A 19,780-nucleotide genomic window follows, 5' to 3' on the forward strand; every position below is an offset into this window, starting at 1 on the left:
GTATGAGGTTCTTAAGAAATACTGAGGCATCATACCAGTCCCATAAGAATCTCTTTATTTGTGTCCATTTTTATTTAGCACATTACAGCTTCAGCAAAGACATGGAGCAGATGTATGTACCAACATTTGCACATAAATGTTGTGAAGACACAAAGAAAAGCACTGATCTGCGGGGCCAGCCCAGTGGAGTTACTTCCAGGAAAGGATAACTTGCTGCAGAAATTCAGTCATTTCTACTTGCATCAAGGCAAAAAAACAAGGGCAACTTTTGTTAACAACAGACTGTAGCTCTAATTCAAGTAGATATCTGACAAAAGAGCACTGATTTTATGTGCTGATAATATCAAGTTGGTGAAGACAAGAAGTTGATTTAAAGTCTTTTGAGTTCTGAGAGATGGAAGGGACTGTTTCAACACTTACCTAACATCTACCTAGAATGTTTTATCCCCATTAATAACAGTGGAAGAACTGTTAATTAGTATAAGAAATAAAAAGTAAATCCTGTCTCTACTACAGATATCATTATGCTTGAAAAATCTAAAGTTTACTGTAAGCTTTTAGATAAGTAAGTTATGTAGTGCTTTGCACTGAAATCAAATAGTCTATTAAGAATCCTCATTTATTTTCATCTAGTTACTTCTAATCTCAAGAAGTGAAACTAAATTACAGTGGCCACATGAGTGCTTTACATAGAGCTGATAGAGCTTAAAACACAGGACTAAGATTTAGTAAGGCTTACCAGAAAGTCCAGTGGGTTTACGACAGAAGAAGTTAAGACAAGAAATTAAACCAGTTAAATGGTGATACACTTCAAACTTTTTACATGTTTAAAACCTAGAACTTTGTTGTAAACTTTATCCTCTTCAGCATATCCCCTCCTAACAAAAAGTTGTCAAGGAATGATTAGCTATTTTTTCTTCAAATGACAAACTGCATGCTGTTCTACAGAACATGAGGTACAGCAGGTCTTGTATTTCCCTATCCAAGCTGCCAGCTCCAAGGGCTATGTTTTCCAGCTCAAAGCTTAAAATGCTTTCTCTTATGACACTTCTACATCCCCTTTTATAAAACATATCTCTCCAGGTTAAAACTGACCCACTGAGTTGCACTGTGTGCTTCACTCTTTTGCAGTGAAAATCTGAAAATTTACAAAGAATCTTTATACAACAATTTGTTGCAGAAAGCCAGAAGTCCTCAAAACTTTATTTTAAGTCTTTAGAATTCAAGATTGTGTACTGGAAATAATTTTTATCCTATCAAAAGCTTAAGCTTTCTTTCTGCATGTTCTGTGAGCTCAGAACTGCCATACCATTACTCTAGGCTTCAAAGAAATGTCAGCATGGAGATGAAAACATGGGAATTTCAGTAACTCATGCCTGATTAATTAATGTAATCGTTTTTGTTGAAAATACCACAGTGTGAAAGAGTACAGATGGAAATCTAAGAAAAAATAATTTTTTTTACATTGATTGTAAAAAATACCTTTATTCTCTTAGCAGCTTTGGTTGCACTCTTACTGATTGGTCAGGAATATATCAAATAACAACAAGAGCATCTCCACTCAGGAAGTTTAAGCACTCATACAAAGTTGTTCTTAGTATAGTCAGAAGAGATTTCAGATTTTTATGAGCAGAAAAAGCTTGTGGGAGTTGTAGTCTGTCCCCTTAATGATGTAATTCTGAGGACTGACATCCAAGGCAGCTGCTATTTTAAAAGGAATTCAAGAAAAAGTGTTTGTAATGGTACCACTCCTTAGCTAAAGGTGGCTTGTGCTTTTGAGTGTGATCTTAAAAAGCACTCTTTGAACAATTTTGGATAACAACTTGTTTTAACAAGAATAGGCAAGAAGTTGTACTTCAGTCATGTTCTGTTAATCTTGTGGGATTTAATACATCCATTTCTGGCAAATCACTTCAGGCCAAAATAAGCTTCATCATTCCAAGGAAGTTATTCTTTCCTATATTTAGTATCCATCCATTTAAGAATACACACACTGTACCAAATACTGTGTTACAACAAAACATGCAACAGTGAATAATCTCTATAATCAGGTGCCTAGAACACATAATTTCACAATTTACAGCTTTAGTGGTGGGGAATACATCCATTATGCCATCTCTCACAATAATTCCCGGTATATTCAAGAAATCCATTCAGAATTTTCCCTATGAAATAGCTTTGTGCTCCCAGATGCACCACAATCCAAGTGTTAAGAGTAATTTCATAGACAAAGAGACAACTAAAGTGCAGAGCCTGAGGGATATATACTTTTTTATTTGTTACTGCAGAAAGAGATTACTGAAAGACTTCTTCTGCATGAAGATGAATAAAATATTTTCATTAAGCTTCAGATGCTGCCCACTGCATTGCTTTTAAATAAAAATGCATACTCTCTATCAGTCACAGCAAAGTAGTAAGTAAACAGCACATTCCTTTAATATATCAAAATGTTTCCAAGGCAATATTATTGAACTTATACCACAGTCCCCAGTAACATCAAGCTGCACAAAGGAGGTGGTAGGGAAACTTATCCAGTTTAAGTGCTCTTCTTTTCTTCACCCAGCAAGTTCACTGTTGCTTTCTTGGCTGTAGGAAAATAAAATCAAGTTTAGTCATAGGCCAACAGACAAAGTGGGTTATCAAATGTTCTTGAACTGCATGAAAAAATATTTCCTTTTACTCACAAGAGATAGAACATAGAAGAAAATCATAGCTTTTGTATACACCTAGATATAGTGATAAAACTGATCATAAAAACATTAAAAAATAAATCATAAGTAAGGACTAGTACTGTAACTATGGTATTGTTAAAACAGGGCTGCTCATAGTGTTAAAGACATACAGGTTTGCAGGAAGAAATATACCATAATGATAAAACAGACTCGGAATAATGCTAATATTTGTGTGTAAATATATATGTGTATGCATGGATTCTTTAAAAAAGGCTGTTGTTTTGTTTTGGTGGGTTTCTTTTGGTTTGTTTGTTTGTTTTGTTGTTGTTTGGTTTGTTGGGTTTTTTTTTGTAGAAATCTTTATACATAAAAATAGGAAAAAGAAAGAAAAAGTGATGAAATGAGGACAGGAAAATCCCACATGCAACATGGAAGGACATTAATTAAGATACATGCCTAACAATAAGGACTCCAAAAGAATCATGCAGCAAAATTTTCAAGAATAGTTGAGCAAGGCAGATCTTTTAAGCAGGCAGGAAAACTGCTTAAGTTGGTAGGATGAAATGAGGCTGCATTCATTGTTTGGTGGAAAGGAGAATTAAAATGCTTTGAAATAGCATAGAGATAAAATTCCTTTCAAGTGAATCTTAAAAAACCCTTTATTTTAGCCACTTAATACATTTCCTTCTCTTAGTCATAAAACCATCATCAGATATTTTAGAATGCAAGGGTTCACAACAGAATGCAAGGAAATAAAAAACTTAAGCAATCCAGAGGCTGTTATAACACGTAAAAATAAAATGTAAGTAATTCCTTTAAGAGTGAAGAATCCTTTGACCTCCAGAGGAAGGAAAAATGCAAAAATATATACATGGGAAAACTGCAGTTTCCGTGTTGCTGTGTATTGCTGTTAACTGTTTACTGCACAACTGGGAGCCCCTCTATACTAGCAGGTATTTGAGGGAGTATTTCAGGAGACATGAGGATACACTAAAACAATAACTGTAGTTATGAAAGGTATGTCTGGACCTGCCTCTAGAGAGAATGTTTTTAGTGGTGTGTATGGTGGGAAGACACAAAAACGATTCCATTCCTTCCACTCATTCTAGCCTAACTGCAAGTAAGATCCACTACAATCCACATTTCTCAAATTTAGCTTCTCCATTGTAATTTACACAGTCTTCTTGCAATTTATTTTTGTTTCCTCCAAATGATGAATATTAAGTGAGCTCCCCAGTGCAGTTCCCCCTACTTGCTGTGACCAGTGAAGGGCCTTTTGCTCACCCTCTTTAGTGATGGTGTCTGCAGTCTCTGCAGCCTTGTCTTTCAGGTCCTGCACCACGCTGTCCAGCTGGGCCTCGTGCTTCAGGAAGAAGGGACGGATAATCCGGTGGTAGAGAAACTCTGCCCCATTGGAAGGGCTTGGAGCCATGCACCACAGCAGGAAGCCACACTGTGAGAACGAGAACATCGGCCTGAGTGGAAGGAATCATGAGTAGGAGACAAGGTGCCTTTCCTAAGTGCCACAGAACCGAGCACAGTGAGAACAGGTAGTCCTTCCCTGTGCGGTCAGGGCTCTGGGAGGGAGCGCACCAGGACAGCTACATACAGCCAATCTTCATACTGGAGTAATTTCATGGATATATACATGAAAGAAAAAAACCATCAGTTTCTCCCAATATTTCTAAAACACATGGCACAGGCCTCACTGAATGTCTAGGACCCTAAATTACTTCAATTCATCCAAAACACATCCCTCTCCTCTCTGCCTGTCTGCCTTGAAAACACAGTGGGGAAAGAACAGGATTGTGTGTACCCCAGAGGTCAATTGACAAGGAGGAGAGATAAGCCCAGCTACACACAGTGCACAAACAAGACTAATGCCTCTGGATTACAGTTTAGGTATAGCTTTTAGAGCACCATCTGCTCCCCAGAAAAATCGAAGACCACAATGTGGGGTCACATTTCTGCATCTTACAAAAGGGGTTTGGAAGGACAGTTATTACAGGTACTACAAATCCCTGTCTTTACTACTGAGGCACTTTTATTTGGCTTCAGTTTCACTGCCATATAGCACACAAAGACAGTCATGCAGAGCAAGATGAAACATTTAAGGGACAGGGAGTGCCATAAACTAAATCTGCTTGAGTGATGAAAATACACATAAAATTATTTTGCAGGATAAAACCGCAACAAAATGAAGTACATTTTCACAGCAGTACAGTTCTTTCTGTACACAAATAGAACAGTACTATTCCATGTCAAAAGCCTCTCCAGAAAATGAAGCCACAACAGCTTTTCTCAGACTATTCTTTCCTGAAACACAAAACAAAACAGGCTCAAAACATGCCTTGTTTTCATGTTAGACAGGATTCCATGTTTGAGGATTTCCACACATCTCTCGGAAGAAAGGAATCAAAGCACACAATTTTCTTCAAGCAAGGTCTCAAAATATTTTGGAGTATGTCTCCTCTGTTCCTTCCCAATAAGTTATACTGAGACTGAATATTCTCTAGGTTCTACTCTTCACATCTGTAAAATTTTGGCTTTGTCTTCTCTGCAGTGCCAGATCAATTTACTATCCTTTTGGGTAAGCATTAAGTTTCTTCTTTAAACTATTTGATTGCGGTATCAAGACAAAATGACTGAAAGCAATGTTTACCAGAAGAGAAATAAAGGTTTTTGAAGTTAAGTGTTCACCAGAGAGATTGGCCCATCGGGAAAATTCCAATGAAGTGAAACAAATAATTCAACATGCAGTAAAATCTGGCACCAGTAAGTAGCAGCTGATGAATTATTAAGTATGGTCAGAGAAAATAAAGGCAAAAAGTGCCTTTCTCAATATAAATACTGATTTTCAAAAGCTTCAATTCCTTGGAATTTAATATAACATAAAGACTACATGGTGCTATCTTATGTTGTTACTTTTCATTAAAAGCTGAGCAGTGCACTGACTTTATTTCCTGTTCAAGAATATCTGATCAATTACTGAAAGTTACTTCTCCCACAAAACTGTACAAGTATCTCAACTTCTACACAAAAAAAATTAGTTCTCCTTTGTTTTAGAAAAAAATCCCTCAAATGTGAGTCCAACTTCCTCTAAAACCTAAAGAAATTGAAATTTCCCTTTCCCTGCCTAAGAACAAAATTAGTAATTTTGATTTGACAGCTTTGTCCCACTAGAGTTGAGACACAGGTAATTATAGATTTGTTCTCAAAAATACCTATTATTTTTGAATTGTACTGCAACAGATGTTTATATACATTTTCTATTGGACATGTACCAAAGTTGAGATTCTCACTTGTTTAAAAGCTTGAAAATGTTAGACCGATAACTTAGTTTATTTCACCCCTATCTCTCATGAAACTGAACTAACACAGGCCATTGAAAATAAAGAGGGTTGTAAGAGGTTCCAGCAAGCTCAGAGTGATAAAATTGTTAACTAGGAAAAAAAAAAAAGCAAACCCAAAATATATTCTTTGCAACCCTCCAGACCAGTCAGAGGAGGGAATGGAATTCACCTGAGCTCAGTCTGGCTCACTTGGACCTGCTCCTAGCAGCTGTTTTTGCCCTGGCAGCACCAATTTTAGCATTACAGAAATAGCATTACAGTATTTCAAGGCAGAACCATTAGTGGAGTAAGGAGTCCCTCTTGTTCCCACCACCAAGAATACTCATAGGATGATAAACTCTGCTGCTTTTACTGGCTACTGTACTCTAATTCCCGAATGCCACAGAAATCTTTAAAGCCTGAACAGAAGTATTAAATAACAAATCATAAGCACAAGAAATTACGAGTTGCATGCATGTCCTGTGCTTCAGAAATAAAAAAACCTCAAACAGATAAATAGGAAGTGGGCATTACCAAAAAAAGAAAAGCCCATAAAATTCAAGAAATGTCATCTGGAGAACAAAAGTGTATACAAACATCATAACATATTTAAAGGAGTTCTGCAACATTCCTTTCTCCCACCCACAAAATTTTCTAGTCTGCTGAAAACTTTAATGTCACAGAGTCTAAACTGTGGACCTTGGGGACTCTGGAAGCAGCGGTGCTCAGTGTTTCAGCCACGTACATGAAGGTGCTTTAAAATACTGAGCAACTAAATCCCAGTCTGGAGTGGAAGCTACAAGCCATATCAAAGAGATGTGAATACACAAATTTAGCACATCCTGAGAATGAAAGCAAGCTCAAAATTTTCATGAATGAATATCTGGGCTTCTACTTCATGAAAAAGATATGGAGACATTATAACTACCCTCCATGAGGCCTTAGTTTATGGATAGAATGAAGTGTGGAAGCTGCCTGATTCCTCCTTCTTCTCCTGTGGAGTAATCTCCATCTTCTCACCCATTCAGCAACACTTTCTGATCCTCAGCCAACACCTGCCTGCCTTTGTACAAACCTCTCCTACCAACCACTACTGAGAGCAAACACTTGGCTTCTATGTGCCTTCTGCAGCTATCATAGAAAGCTGTGTATTGACACAATTCCTTGTGCTTGCTTTTGCAGAACTGAAAAAAATGCCTTTCCCTGGACTACAGTACTACATGTAACTGTGGCACTCCTGATACCATTTTGTCAGAGCCATTTGTTGTCTTCATTTGGAAAGTCAACCTGAATTTCAGTCATGTACTCTTCAGAAAGAGAGCTGTAGTGGCATGAAGAAACTGTTCCCATGTCTTTTTTCACTAAGAATTTAGAAAAAGAAGCTCTGAAAATACACTGTATGAATTCAGAATTGTGAGCATATACAGATGATGGAATAAAGTCGTAATTCTACTAAAGTAGAAGGCGTACAAATGATTGCCAGAGTGGAGGCTTGTTAAAGACTGAAAAGGAACAAGTCAGACATGTAAACCAGCTGTTGCAGTCAATTTTTGCCTATAAAATATGGCGTTTCCTGGAAACGCCTTTTTACATTGTCAGGTCTTATCATTAAAATATTAAATGACCCCACCACAATACCTGGCAAGTAAATTGTTTTAACAATTTTGGTGTGAGTAGACCAGGCTAACAAAATAAAAGAGAAGGAAGAGAACAGCCACTGAACCAGAAAACTCGTAACAGTTCTTTGAGATAAAGAGCAGGCCCTGCAGCAAGCTAAAATGTCTTTTACTCAACAGCACATAGAGTGATCAGCTATCTCCTAGAAGAATTTAACGTGTTGAAGTTGACTGACACCTTAGATCACAAACAAAGCTTAACCAAATCATGGCTGGTAGTCAAATCACACTAACAAACGGACATTAGCAACCATCTCCTCTGATAGCTAGCAGTTCCTTTCAGGAAACTGAGCTTAATTAAAAATTAAAACTGTAGGACAAACTATTCTTGTGTTCCAATTTCCATCTTTGCTCCAAAAGCACAGATGTTATGACCTCCTTCAACAGCCTTCATGATTTTACTCTCCACTTTTACTAATCCACTTAAAGCAAAAATAGAGCCACTCTGTGGGGCTTACTTATGCCATTTGTCCAAATTTACCTGAGCACCAAGAAAAAGAACTGTCTTTGGCTTGGTTTTTTTTTCTTTATGGGACAGTTCCACTGTCTTTTCTTCTTTCCTAAAACCCAGCAGACCTTTCCCTTCCACCTATCCCAACTTCCCCTCCTGCATCACAAAACTGTGAAAGCGATCTGTTTACATCAGCTGTAAACAGATCGCTTTCACAGTAATAAACTACACATAACCTGCATGTAAAATGAAGGTGTGACCTGGGAATGATTCCAAATGAATCTGTTGTCATCTACCATTCCTGGAGACATTAGATCAGTCTCATCAAAAGGTTCCATTTTAGGAGAGGGGTCACATGAATTAACATACCTTTAGCATGTAGTAGAAAGGGAACCATGACAGAAAGATGTCAGAGAAGAATTCAGCTATGCTGAAAATGCCATACACAACCCAGTAAGTCAGCCACTGTGTGTCATCATCTTTGTTGGGACTTTCAATGGCCTTGATTCTGCAAGGAAAATAAATAAAAGTGAGCAGAACAGTAGCATCAGTCTCATCTATAATGATGAAGATTTAATGACTCAGATCCTTTGTTTTATGTGGCTCTCCATATTTTAACTACACAAAGAAAACTAATTAGCATCTATTATACAGTGTGTCAAGGTCTTTGAACAGCAAAACTTATCCCTATATACCACACTTCAAAACCAAAAGATACTCGAGATATTTCTACCTCTGGGATTACAAGGAGGGAAAAAAAAAAACCAACCAAACAAAACCAGTGAGCATTGTGACCTTGCTCACAAAACATTTTGAGGGGCAAGAAAGGGAGGGGATAATCTTTGGGCATAGTTCCAGTTCCGGAGGCACTGTGGTAATCCTGATCAGAAGGCTACTGTACATCAGAGCATTATTGACCCACATAACAGAGAACCTGAGTGAGCCCAGTCCTGTGAGACACAGGATGCCAGTGATCACCTGCCTGGCTTTGCCTGCACCCATCAGTGACCATCCTCCTTCTCTGGCAGTCAGAAAGGAATGATGAACAGAATTGTTGTCTTGGATGAAAAATCCTATAATACCTTAAGTAATCAAAATGGGGTAGCCTTGCCTCCAGACAAGGCCTGCACAGTGGGCTATGCGTGGATCAGAAATTCATTCAGTGCTGCACAGCCTGGGGTTCCCAGCAGCACCAGTGGTATAAAACTGTCTATACTATCCTGGGTTTTTTTATATAGTTAGCTCTAATAAATAGCATTTGAAATGTACTCATACATGCACTAGATTCCTCTTTGAAAAGGTAAACTTATGCCTAAGATTTGCTCTATGTCCTAAGAAGCACTTGGTCTACATAAGCAGAGGGGATCCAGATCCGTATGCTGAGGAATATGTGTCTGCATCACCCAATGTATTGCTCTATAAATTAATTCCTACATGACTTGCAAAGTCTGATGTAGACTAAAGTATTAAGAACAGAGCAAAAAAAACTTTACTAAAGTATTGGGCTTTCTGCCCAATAATGATTTGATGGCTTTTGTTCTCCATCTGCTATGAGAATGCAGTTCAAGTTTATATCGTTTTAAAAAACAGAAACTAAAAGATGCACATGTGCTCTTTCAGTAAAAGTAGTGGAGTGGAGTTTCTGGAGCCACTAAATTCCAGATTAGCACTGTAAGAAGTTTTAAAAGAAAATACTAGCAAATCTAAGCCTGATAATTTCAAGCTTAAGAGTCTTAGAGAGCATTTGTCCTCTCCACTTATGCTGGAGGATTAAAATCTGTAGACTCAGTTTAATCAATTTAGTTTAAATTCTTGTATCATTTCTTCCTTTAATATCACCTGTATTGTTTCTGAAGCAGCATGTGTGAGATGTTCCAGAAGTGCCAAGTTTTCTGTTAGTTCCCTTAAAAAGGCAGAGTTAAGGAGGTTTACAAGGCAGAAATCAGAGAGTTGGCCTAAGTCTATTTCCTGGTCTGTGAGCTGAAAAATGCTGTGGATTCTGTCACGTCCTAGTTCTGTAAGTTAGGGGGGAGCAGGGGGAGTTGGGGGAAATAATTCCTGTGACATGCTGTACGTTTTAGCAAAAGCACTGGCAAACCCACCACATGCAGAGGAGGGAGCTGGCACAGCTGCTGGACTGAATTACTTTGAAATGCAGGACAAGGATCTGATAATTAATTCATGCATTATTTCTGCTGCGAGGCTGGCCAGCAGTGTCCTGCAGGGGAAAAGCTGCAGCCCTTGCCATACCCCATCAATAAGGGGATCTTAACAACACACAGCACCAGCACAACTGGAAGAACAGGTTTTCCACAGGTCTTGCAACTTGCTACTCCTACCATCACAGGCAGCCCTAGTCCAAGCAGTCCCAAAGGCAGTGACAACTTCAGCTGCTCCTGCTCCCACTGTAAAGCACATCTTTTCCATGCCCACACCTCTGAAGTATTCTTGTAGGACCAGATGAGGGGGTTGTACGAAAACAGCCCTTGGACACCACAGGAGTTAAGAAAGAAGGCTATAGAGCTATTTTCAATGTGTGAAACTGCACTTCTGGAGGGAAAGAAAAAAGTACATGGACTAGTAGGGATGTGAGGGTGGTGGATAAATGGAGCAGAGAAAGGCACCAATTGCAAAGTTTCTCAGTGGAAAAACCTTAGGAAAACCTGCTGTAGAGGCTCACCATGTGAATTCCTTTAGTTCTGACAATGTCTCCATTAGAGGCAGAGAAGAGAAGGCTTATATTACCACAACAAGCATCCTAGCTTGGTATTTGTGAGAAAATACTTTGCAGTTAACCTGCCAGCAGTCTTCCTGTTTTCCAGTCACCATATATGAAGTGAAATCATATATGGGTTTAAGGGAGCATTGTTTCATCTTCCTTTTTAACATTATTAAAATCATCTCAGTAACTATGAAAATCAGCTTTCATTTATTAAAAAAAAAAAAAAAAATAGAATCTCCAATTTAGTGGCAAAAGGCAGATGGCATATCACTCTGTTAATGGGCCACGCTCTATTATCTTCTCTCCTCTGGAAACAAATGGCTTTTGAGAGTTCCTAAATGCAGTGCCATGGGTGTTCTCCCTTTGAACATTTACCATCTGCTGCTGTAGTTCCTCAGGGGATACATGAACAACACGCTTTTTTTGTCAGACAGCCACGAGCAGCAGCACTACGAGTAGTCAAAGCCCCATCTGATTTAGCCAGCTGATGTACACAACATTAAATCCACGTGTGGTTGTTTTCTTACACACTGTAGGGAACAGCACATCTCCCCTCCTTCTGCAGTGGTCTGATATTGGTGGGCAAGGTGAGGGGCAGCACCCTACCAGAGCCAGCAGGGAAGAGCCATGTCAGCTCAAACTGCTCCTGCAGGCCATGGCTCCAGTCCCAGCTGGGAGAGAGGGAGGGGGGAAAAGCAGGTCACAGCAGGACCATCAGTGAATGAAAGTTTTAACTGAAGTCAAGGAAAAGCAAGTATTCTAAAAATATCCTGCTTTGGAATGGGGAGTGTGTTCCTCAGATGAGACAGGGAAATCCAGCATAACATGTCCCTGTTGAACAAAAGGCAAAAGTTAACTCTATCCCTTGCTACTTACACACTATTTCAATAGTAAGTCACAGAAAATAGTATTTGTCCAAGAACAAGCACAGTAAGCTATGTAGAATATCTGAACAGAGAGGGATTTTTTTATCCATTTATAACTATACTCCTTTCAACATGAGAATCACACCTTAATTAAACTTAGTCTTCCAAGTTATTCTAGAGGTATTATCCTGGTGCAATGCCCTGTATAATTAAGCTTAGGAGAGATACCATAGGCATTACTTCAAGCCAAGAACACTTCATTCTTCTCTGTGTTAGGTCAGCAATCAAGCAGGCTGATATTCAAAATGCAATCTCCATGAATAAGTGAAAAGTTACAGAGCAAGAGGCACTGACACTATATCCTACTTTAGGATTGCCTTCTTATAAATTATTTCTGTGTTGCAAGAGCAAATAAGTCAGCCTCATGAACACATTATATCAAGATTTTCTAACAAATGAAGGACCATCCAAAGACAATTCATATTTTAAAAAAATTACACCATTTTGTCTAGTGCTGATCTGATTAAATTCCACCTTAGTTATGCATAGTAATTATATATCCCAAAGGATTTTTTATATTGCTTAATCACTAACTGTAGAGGACTTTAAATAGAGCTTCAAACAACTACTTACAGTAGTTCTGCACCTTGGAGGTAAAAGCAACCACTAGGAAAAGCTCCAGTAGTCTGGAGAGTAAATATCACAGCTCAGTTATTTTAAAAACAGCTGCCTGACCAAGAGTGAAAATAACCTGCTGTGGGCCAGCACTGTGATGGATGGGGAGCCAAGAGAAACTTAATTTTCAGCCAGATCTGTTCCCCAGTAACTCTGCTAGCTGGTGGTGCCAAGATGGAAGAGTGGAGGTAGTCACATTCTGTGGCAGTCCAGGGTTCCCATCCGTGCTGTACTTACAGTGTCAGAGCACTGGCTCAGCTTTGACCCTGTGCACCCTAAAGCCAGTCAAACTTTACTCTAGATCCATTGTGGCTACTTATCCTGCTACTGATAGTAATGGACACTGGTCTAATTTTAGTAAGTTGCCAAGTAGAGTTCTTTCACTTAGAGCATCTGACTCATTTCAACAAAAAATTCAGCTCTTTTCCAAGAAGAGACTGTTGCTCCACAATTAGCTCTGGCATAACAAATCATTTGTTACAGTAAATTCACACATATAGTACTCACAAGCTAAGTTATGAGTTTGGAGTCAAGATTTTACTGAGCTGAGTCCAGATCTGGGAAGCAGAAATAAAGAAATGCAAAATTTTATTGCCGCGATCTCATGTAATGTGATCGCCCTTATCCCTGCAATTTACAAGGTGAACCTGAAGATTCTTGTATAAACAAAGTTACAGGTTCAAGGCAAAAGATCAGTCTCCCCTAAACCCGGTGCTCAGATTGTAGCTGGGAAAGACTGCACCATTTTGGGCATGCTTCCTTCAGTTTTCTGGTCAGTGCTATATGAAGTAAGTATATGAATTTTTGTCATAACCTTAATCAAGAGTAAGTTTGGGTTTGGTTTTTCTTCATTTAACTTAAAAACCCATGAAATCACCTATATTTCTAGAGCTTATGCCTACTGGTCTGCCCCAACTCTTTACAGCCGGTTGTAAAATTTATTTCTAGCTACGTATCCAGACACCCACACAGAATCAACACTCCACTGCACCACAAGCTTCCTTAGCTTGGTGCCTCCCTGTCATCCTCATGTCAGACTTATCCTGGCAGGTTGCCTCCCTGACACCTCATATCATTTCACTGAAACAAGTACCTTTGGATTCACTTTATCGTTTTGGCTTCTACATTACTATCCATCACCTAAAAGCCTTCTGCTTTCCATCTTTCTTGCTTTCCATCTTTCTTCCTCCTCACTGACTGCAACAGCAGTCATGCATTTGCAGATATAGAAAAGATCTTCCTGCCAACTGCACTTACACAATTGCTGTAATTTCAGTCTACCAGTTCCCCTCTCTCACAATTTTGAGGATGTAGCAGAAGGGATCAGAAAAACTCATCAAGGATAGCAAGGGAGGGTGTCACTGACCATGGACAGACAGATATTAGAAGACACCAAAAAGCTACATGAGAGTAGTACAAGGGGTTCTAACTGTGTTTCCTGAAAGGAAATGGGGACTGAGGCAGCAAGAACACATGCCATTTTGCCCACCCATAGAGTCCTACAGCCTACATGTTAACTCAACACAAAGCTAGATTCCTGAAACAGAGAGGGGTAAAAAAGCAGGCATCCTCTCATTTCACTGCTCTCTGCTCATTCCTGGCACAAGTATTTGTAGAGCAAACCAATGAGTCAGTTCCCCAGTTCTGATTCAGATCAAAACCAGCTTCCCAAAACGCAATCCCACACATGCTGGCTCTTCTGCAGGAATTAAGATGTCTTAGTGCCTCAGCTCAGAGTAGACCCATCCATATAAGAAACACCTTTATATTTTAAACCTATAAGCAAGATTTGGAAGTAAAAGCAAAATTTTCATACTGTTATCACAGTATTAGACTCCCTGAACCTAAACACTTGCTTTCTTTAGAAACGAAAGCACATAATTTGTCCAAATGACTGATAAGATGGCTTTTAAACATGGCACTCTAAAACCTAAAAACCAAAAAGTAAGTGTGCTTGGAGGAACTGATTTGGCAGGACATATTAAAAAAAAAAATCAAAATACCCTTTTTAGTGTCTGAAACCCCAGATTATTATGCACAAGAGAAAACAGCACAAGTGCAGACAGATTTGAAAATTTTCTACTTATATTTATACTAGGCATTGTGAATCTGGTTAGATATGTCAGCTCTCTCAAATCATATTTATAAAGCAGCAGCAGACCATTACTTCTGAACCTTGGCACATCATGCATGATTTTTCATGAAGGAAGAAAGTAAGCATTTGCCTCAAAACTTGTTAAGAGAAATTTGCTTTCCTAGTTCTCAAGAAATACACAAACAATTAAATCTTTTCTGAATAACTGTCACCAAAGAAAAGCAGTGGTCCTGTTTTAAAAGCATGAAAGAGGAAAAGGAACTAGGAGACCATGACAATAGTCAAACTTCAGTTGAGTGTTTATACTTCTCTACAATCAATCCAGATTGTTTCCTGCTAGTAAAATGCTACAAGCAACATTTACATAGTAAAAACAGCTGAAGTGAAGTAACAGCATAAAATTAGCCAAAGCACAGAGAGGCATTATTGTACTATATTGCTTTTCTCCCTTGAAGACACTAGTAATAAGTTCAGACATTTTACTGCCCAAAGCTATTTTCTCTTCGTAATTTTTAAACCAAGCATGACGGCACTTAAGAAATTTCCAATCCTTTGCACACATTTCTTAGTCATCAAAGGCTCCCTTCCTGCTTGCACTCTAATTTTTCCGAGGCAGTTAACCACCACTAACTATGGGTGGAGCTACATTTGAACATGCTAGCTCTGGAAAGTTTAGAGAAGCAGTGAAAACGCTGGCAATGGTATTTACGCACTTGCCAACACTCACTTTTTCCATCTCTAGCCTGATTACTGCCTTGTGCAGTTAAAGCTTGCTACAAGTTTAAAAACTTGTGTCAATGATGTGTGGGACACTTTTCAGTGCTGGTCTTCTGCAACCACAAAAGCCTGTAAATTAAGTATTAGATTTCAACTTAAAATTATTTCTTCTCTTCCATCACATAGCACTTACAGACTTCCAAGGAATGAGAGTAGAGATTGCCTGACCTATTGAGAAACAGCCAGAGAACTACTCCTTCATTTTGCCTATGTTAAGAGACCGAGGTGGGCCCGTGCTATGACACATCATGTGGATGTACAGGGAGATTTTTGTATTGCCGAAGAAGAAATTCCTCCATTTATGAAACCACTAAAGATTTACCCGAGGCAGACCTGAAGGTGAACAAGGAAGAGTAAAGAGGGAAACAGCTGTGCCTGCTTGAAGCTGTATCAGGCATTAAGCAGGGACCTGCCCCCTTCCCTGGCACTGGTTTACACCACAGTGATGAGAACGTGGGCAGCAGTGCAGCTGCAGCTGCACCACTTCACACCATCTGCTGGGCCAGCAGTTAGAGCCTCCAGCATTTCTCCACTGAAATTCACACCTGCTGCACTGCACACACCACAGTGAACACACAGAATGACAGAGACCAGGGAAAATAAACTGCAGGTTTATACAAAGCCTGACAGGCAGATACCTGCACAAAACTGTCCTGATTTCATGCAGGAACATGACCTCTGAGCTGAGGGTCTCTGGGTTTGCTGTGACTCCAATATATTTTCTTTCAGGAAAGCATAGAGATGGACAGTAATTACCATGACTAAAGTAACCCAGAACTGAAATCCCAATAAAACACATTTGGAACATGCCTGTGGGTTGCCCATCAGGCAGCCTGTTTGCCGTTTTAAACAACTGTAAAGACTGTTGATGCCCCTTGCAGAGCACAGACATCTGTCCCCACTTCTTCATGAGTGCCTTTTCTGCTGACAAAGAGCTTGGCCCACAACTTTGTCCCTGGCCATGGCAGGGTGGCTGGAACTACATGACCTTCAGGGTTCCTTTCAACCCAAACCATTCCTTGTTTTCCTCTTAAAAATTTAGTTACTGAGGATGGAGAAATGATACACTGAACTACTTTACAAAAGAAGAAAGTAAATTAACCAAGGAAAAGTAATCTGCTTTTTCTCTTTCAGTGCCTTTCTGAGACATTTCAGGCTTTGTTTCATTGTTGAACCATCTGTGTAAACATCAAACTAACACCCTGCACAATACATTCCATTTACAGCTCCTGACCTCTTCCAGAAGCCGCAGCTTTTAGAGCAAAAGGCATTTGAGGGTGTGTGCAGCTGATGAAAACAGCTGAAAACTGTTTTCTGTTCAGTGCTAGGCAGCATATCCACTGCTGTCAGTTCATACAGCAGGCTCTTCATCTGCCTTTCCAAGGGGGACAGAGAAAACAGCAGAGAGGAATAAACAAACCACTCTGGGCGGTGTTCTTTATGCTCCGGGTCTCTATAAGCACGGGGTAAGGCACTCAGCAGCACCCTGACTACAGTACCTGACCCAGAGCAGCCAAAACAAAAACAGGCACAGTGAAATGTGGATAAACCCTACCTACCAGCTCTGAACTTGGGAGAGAAGGGCTGGGGAGGGGATTGAGCCCACGTGTGCTGTCAGCAGGCTGCCACTGAAAGACACTGGCAAGCAGCACACCACACGCATTTTAAATTAGGTTTTCACGTAGGATTATAATTTCCTACAAAAATGTTTTCCAGCATTAAAAAGGCAGCTAAAGGACAAGCATTACCTGAGCATGAACTAGGAAAAAAACCCCAGAACTGGCATTGTATTTGTGTGCTTTTTTGTTTAAGTAAAACTTGTAGCCAGGAATATTGCTCCCATTATTAAAAAAAGCTGCAAAAACTGAAACACACAATACTAAATCTGGGATGTAACTTTTCACATTAAGACACATTTAAAACCACTTTTCAACATGAAAAAGGGAGATACTCCACAAAAACATTTTTAAAACCCTTCAAATTTGAAAGAAAAAATTAGCAATGAAACCTTATTATTCATATTTGATTTGCTACTGCCTTGATTCTGCAGTTCCAAGAGTTCGTATTATCAATTTATTCAGCATCATTGCACAATGGAAGGTTTAAAATATACTCCAAACAGTAAAGTTCTAAAACAAATTTAAAAATTCAAATAGGATTTTAGAAAGTAATTACATAATTTTAAAAGTGACCTAAGACACAAAATATTACATAAACATAATTCCTACGTAACCATTTCAATGTTCTGAAGGTTTGTTGGCCGATATTTCCCCTTTCAGATTTTAATGAAAGAATACTTTTAAACTAATCTTTTCATTAAAAATTATCGTCTAGGAAACAAAACCTAAGTTTCTCCAGAATTCTTGGCCTATAATCTCCAAAATAAGGGAACACCGGGAACAGCACTTAGGAAAATGTTGTTTGGCCTTAAACATCACAACCACGGGATGTTTCAAGAGTATAAAATGAAGTGAAACTCTCACATCTCTGAAAAAAAAAAATAAAAGAACCGAACTTTTATTGTCCAGGATCCAATTACAGAGAAGATATTTTTAAAAGCTGCTGACTGCATTTAAATAGAGTTACATAAAAGGCAAGCACTGTGTTTCAACAATATCACAGTCCTGCTGGGAAGGACTTCCATTCGATGGAGGTATTAGGTTACACAGGTTTTATTTAGTTTCTGCAGTCTTTTGGATCATACTCGACTGCGGTCCAGCCTAACAGGAAATGCATTTTGGTCTAAGGGACTATATACGCATGTGAAAGATAACAGTTACTTTGTTTTTAAGAATATCTAAGGAGCCCTTCCTCTGAAAAAGGAAGTCTTTTAAAGTCTTTCACGCTCGAGAGGAGTTACAGCGTTTTTCTTCCCCGCTCCCGCCCATCAGCGAGGCAGGTTTGGAGTACACAGCAGTCCTTACGGCACCTCTGTCTCCAGCCCATCCCCGGTACTCGGTACCAGGCACACGCCGAGGATGCGCCAGTGCCTCCCCGCGCCCCGCTCAAACCATCAGCGCGACTTTTAACAAACACCCTCAAAGGAGGACCCTCCCTCCCGTACGGTCCCGCTTCCCGCTGGGGATGACAAAGCTGGGAGCCCAACCCCAAAGCACAACCCGCTACAGGAACTGGTTATCAAGTGTGGAAACCACCCAGCGTCTCCCATCTGTAACTCCTGCAGCATTCGCCAGATGGGAGAAGCCTCGTTCTTCACCTAGCACCTGTACCTGCTCAAGGAAAGGGGGACGGGGGGGGAGGGCGCCAAAACCAACACTTTGGCACAAGGTCCCAGACTGGAACGCCACCCCAGACTGGCTCGGCACCGTCGCAAGTGACGCGATTTTGCAACCACATCAGCGGGTGGCAGCCGGAACCGTGGCGTGGCGCAGGGGGCAGGAGTCGCGACACTCACGAGATGTAGGCGGGGTAGGCGAAGCCGATGATGTTGCAGAGCAAGGACGCGCCGTATCCCACCACCAGGTACACGGCCACGACGCCGAGGATGCCTGAGGAGAGAGCAGAGAGCCGTCAGAGGCCGAGGGACCGGGGCCAGGAGGAGCGGGCAGGGCGCGGCCGCCCGCGGGGAGCCGGTGGGGCGGCGGCCGGCGCTCACCGGTGGCGATGTAGGTGCGGCTGACGCCGGTCTTGCTCTCGATCCGCTCGAGTAGGGCGGTCATGCAGTTCTTCTCGTGCAGGAAGCGGTCGAAGCGCTGCCGCATCGCCGCGGTCATGGCGCTGGTGCCGCCGCTCCGCGCCGCAGCCCCGCGCTGCCCGCGGCCCCGCCCCAGCACCCAGCGCCCGGCCCCGTGGCGCCGCGCCCGGGGGCGGTGGCGAGCGCCCGGGAACCATCTTCCGCCGGCTGCGGGCCCGCTCCGAGCCCGCCCCTGCGCGAAATGGAGGTCTGGGGGCTCGTCCCGCCGGGGCGGACCCGGTCCCCGGCGGCTTTGGGGGGCCCCGGGCGCAGGGCGGGATGCGGCACCGGGCGCGGTGTGCGCAGCCCACGTCCCCTCGCCGCCTGCCGCCCTTCTTGTCCCGCCAGCAGGGGTAGATTTTTAATCCTGGAGGGGGGCCAGGGACATAGGTCCCTGCAAGGATGGTGCGCCTTGTTCAAGGAATCAAACAGACAAGCCCCCTGTGTCAAAGACGGCAAGGGGAGGAGGCCACGCACGTAGCCTGCTCCAATTTCCTACAAGTGCTAAAATGTCTCCCCACCCCCAAAATCAGCGCGTGATACCATACACGGTGAGCAAAAGTCAGAAACAGATGGTAGGCATCGATGTGATGTAGAAGAAAGGTTATGACAATTTACGGGTACCCAAAAGGCGCATGTGACCACGCTGAGGGCAGCAGCGCCTTGCTGTAACTATACCCTGGAATTTATGGTGTGTGCAATGTTCTTGCCAACTAAATCTAATTTGTTGGCTGTGATATAGTCCTGGAAACTTCCTCGGCTGGACTGACTCTTCTGAGCAACTCCTCTGCATCTGACTCAGCATTACAACCAGTACTGG

General features: G+C 41.1%; 1 protein-coding gene across 1 annotated transcript; it reads right to left on the minus strand.

Annotated features, from left to right (window-relative positions):
* Positions 1 to 32: 32 nt before the first annotated feature.
* REEP5 (receptor accessory protein 5) lies at positions 33 to 19,091 on the minus strand. The gene is made up of 5 exons (XM_071456500.1): positions 18,883 to 19,091; positions 18,682 to 18,775; positions 8,501 to 8,639; positions 3,957 to 4,125; positions 33 to 2,586 (listed from the first exon to the last, which is right to left on the minus strand). Exons 1-5 carry the CDS (start codon positions 18,998 to 19,000, stop codon positions 2,537 to 2,539), a joined length of 570 nt encoding a protein of 189 aa, XP_071312601.1. The 5' UTR covers positions 19,001 to 19,091; the 3' UTR covers positions 33 to 2,536.
* Positions 19,092 to 19,780: the final 689 nt, after the last annotated feature.

This window comes from Agelaius tricolor, unplaced genomic scaffold, assembly GCF_023055355.1.
Source record: "Agelaius tricolor isolate 1412-34295 unplaced genomic scaffold, bAgeTri1.0.p SCAF_59, whole genome shotgun sequence".
In the NCBI taxonomy this organism is placed as follows: Eukaryota; Metazoa; Chordata; class Aves; order Passeriformes; family Icteridae; genus Agelaius; species Agelaius tricolor.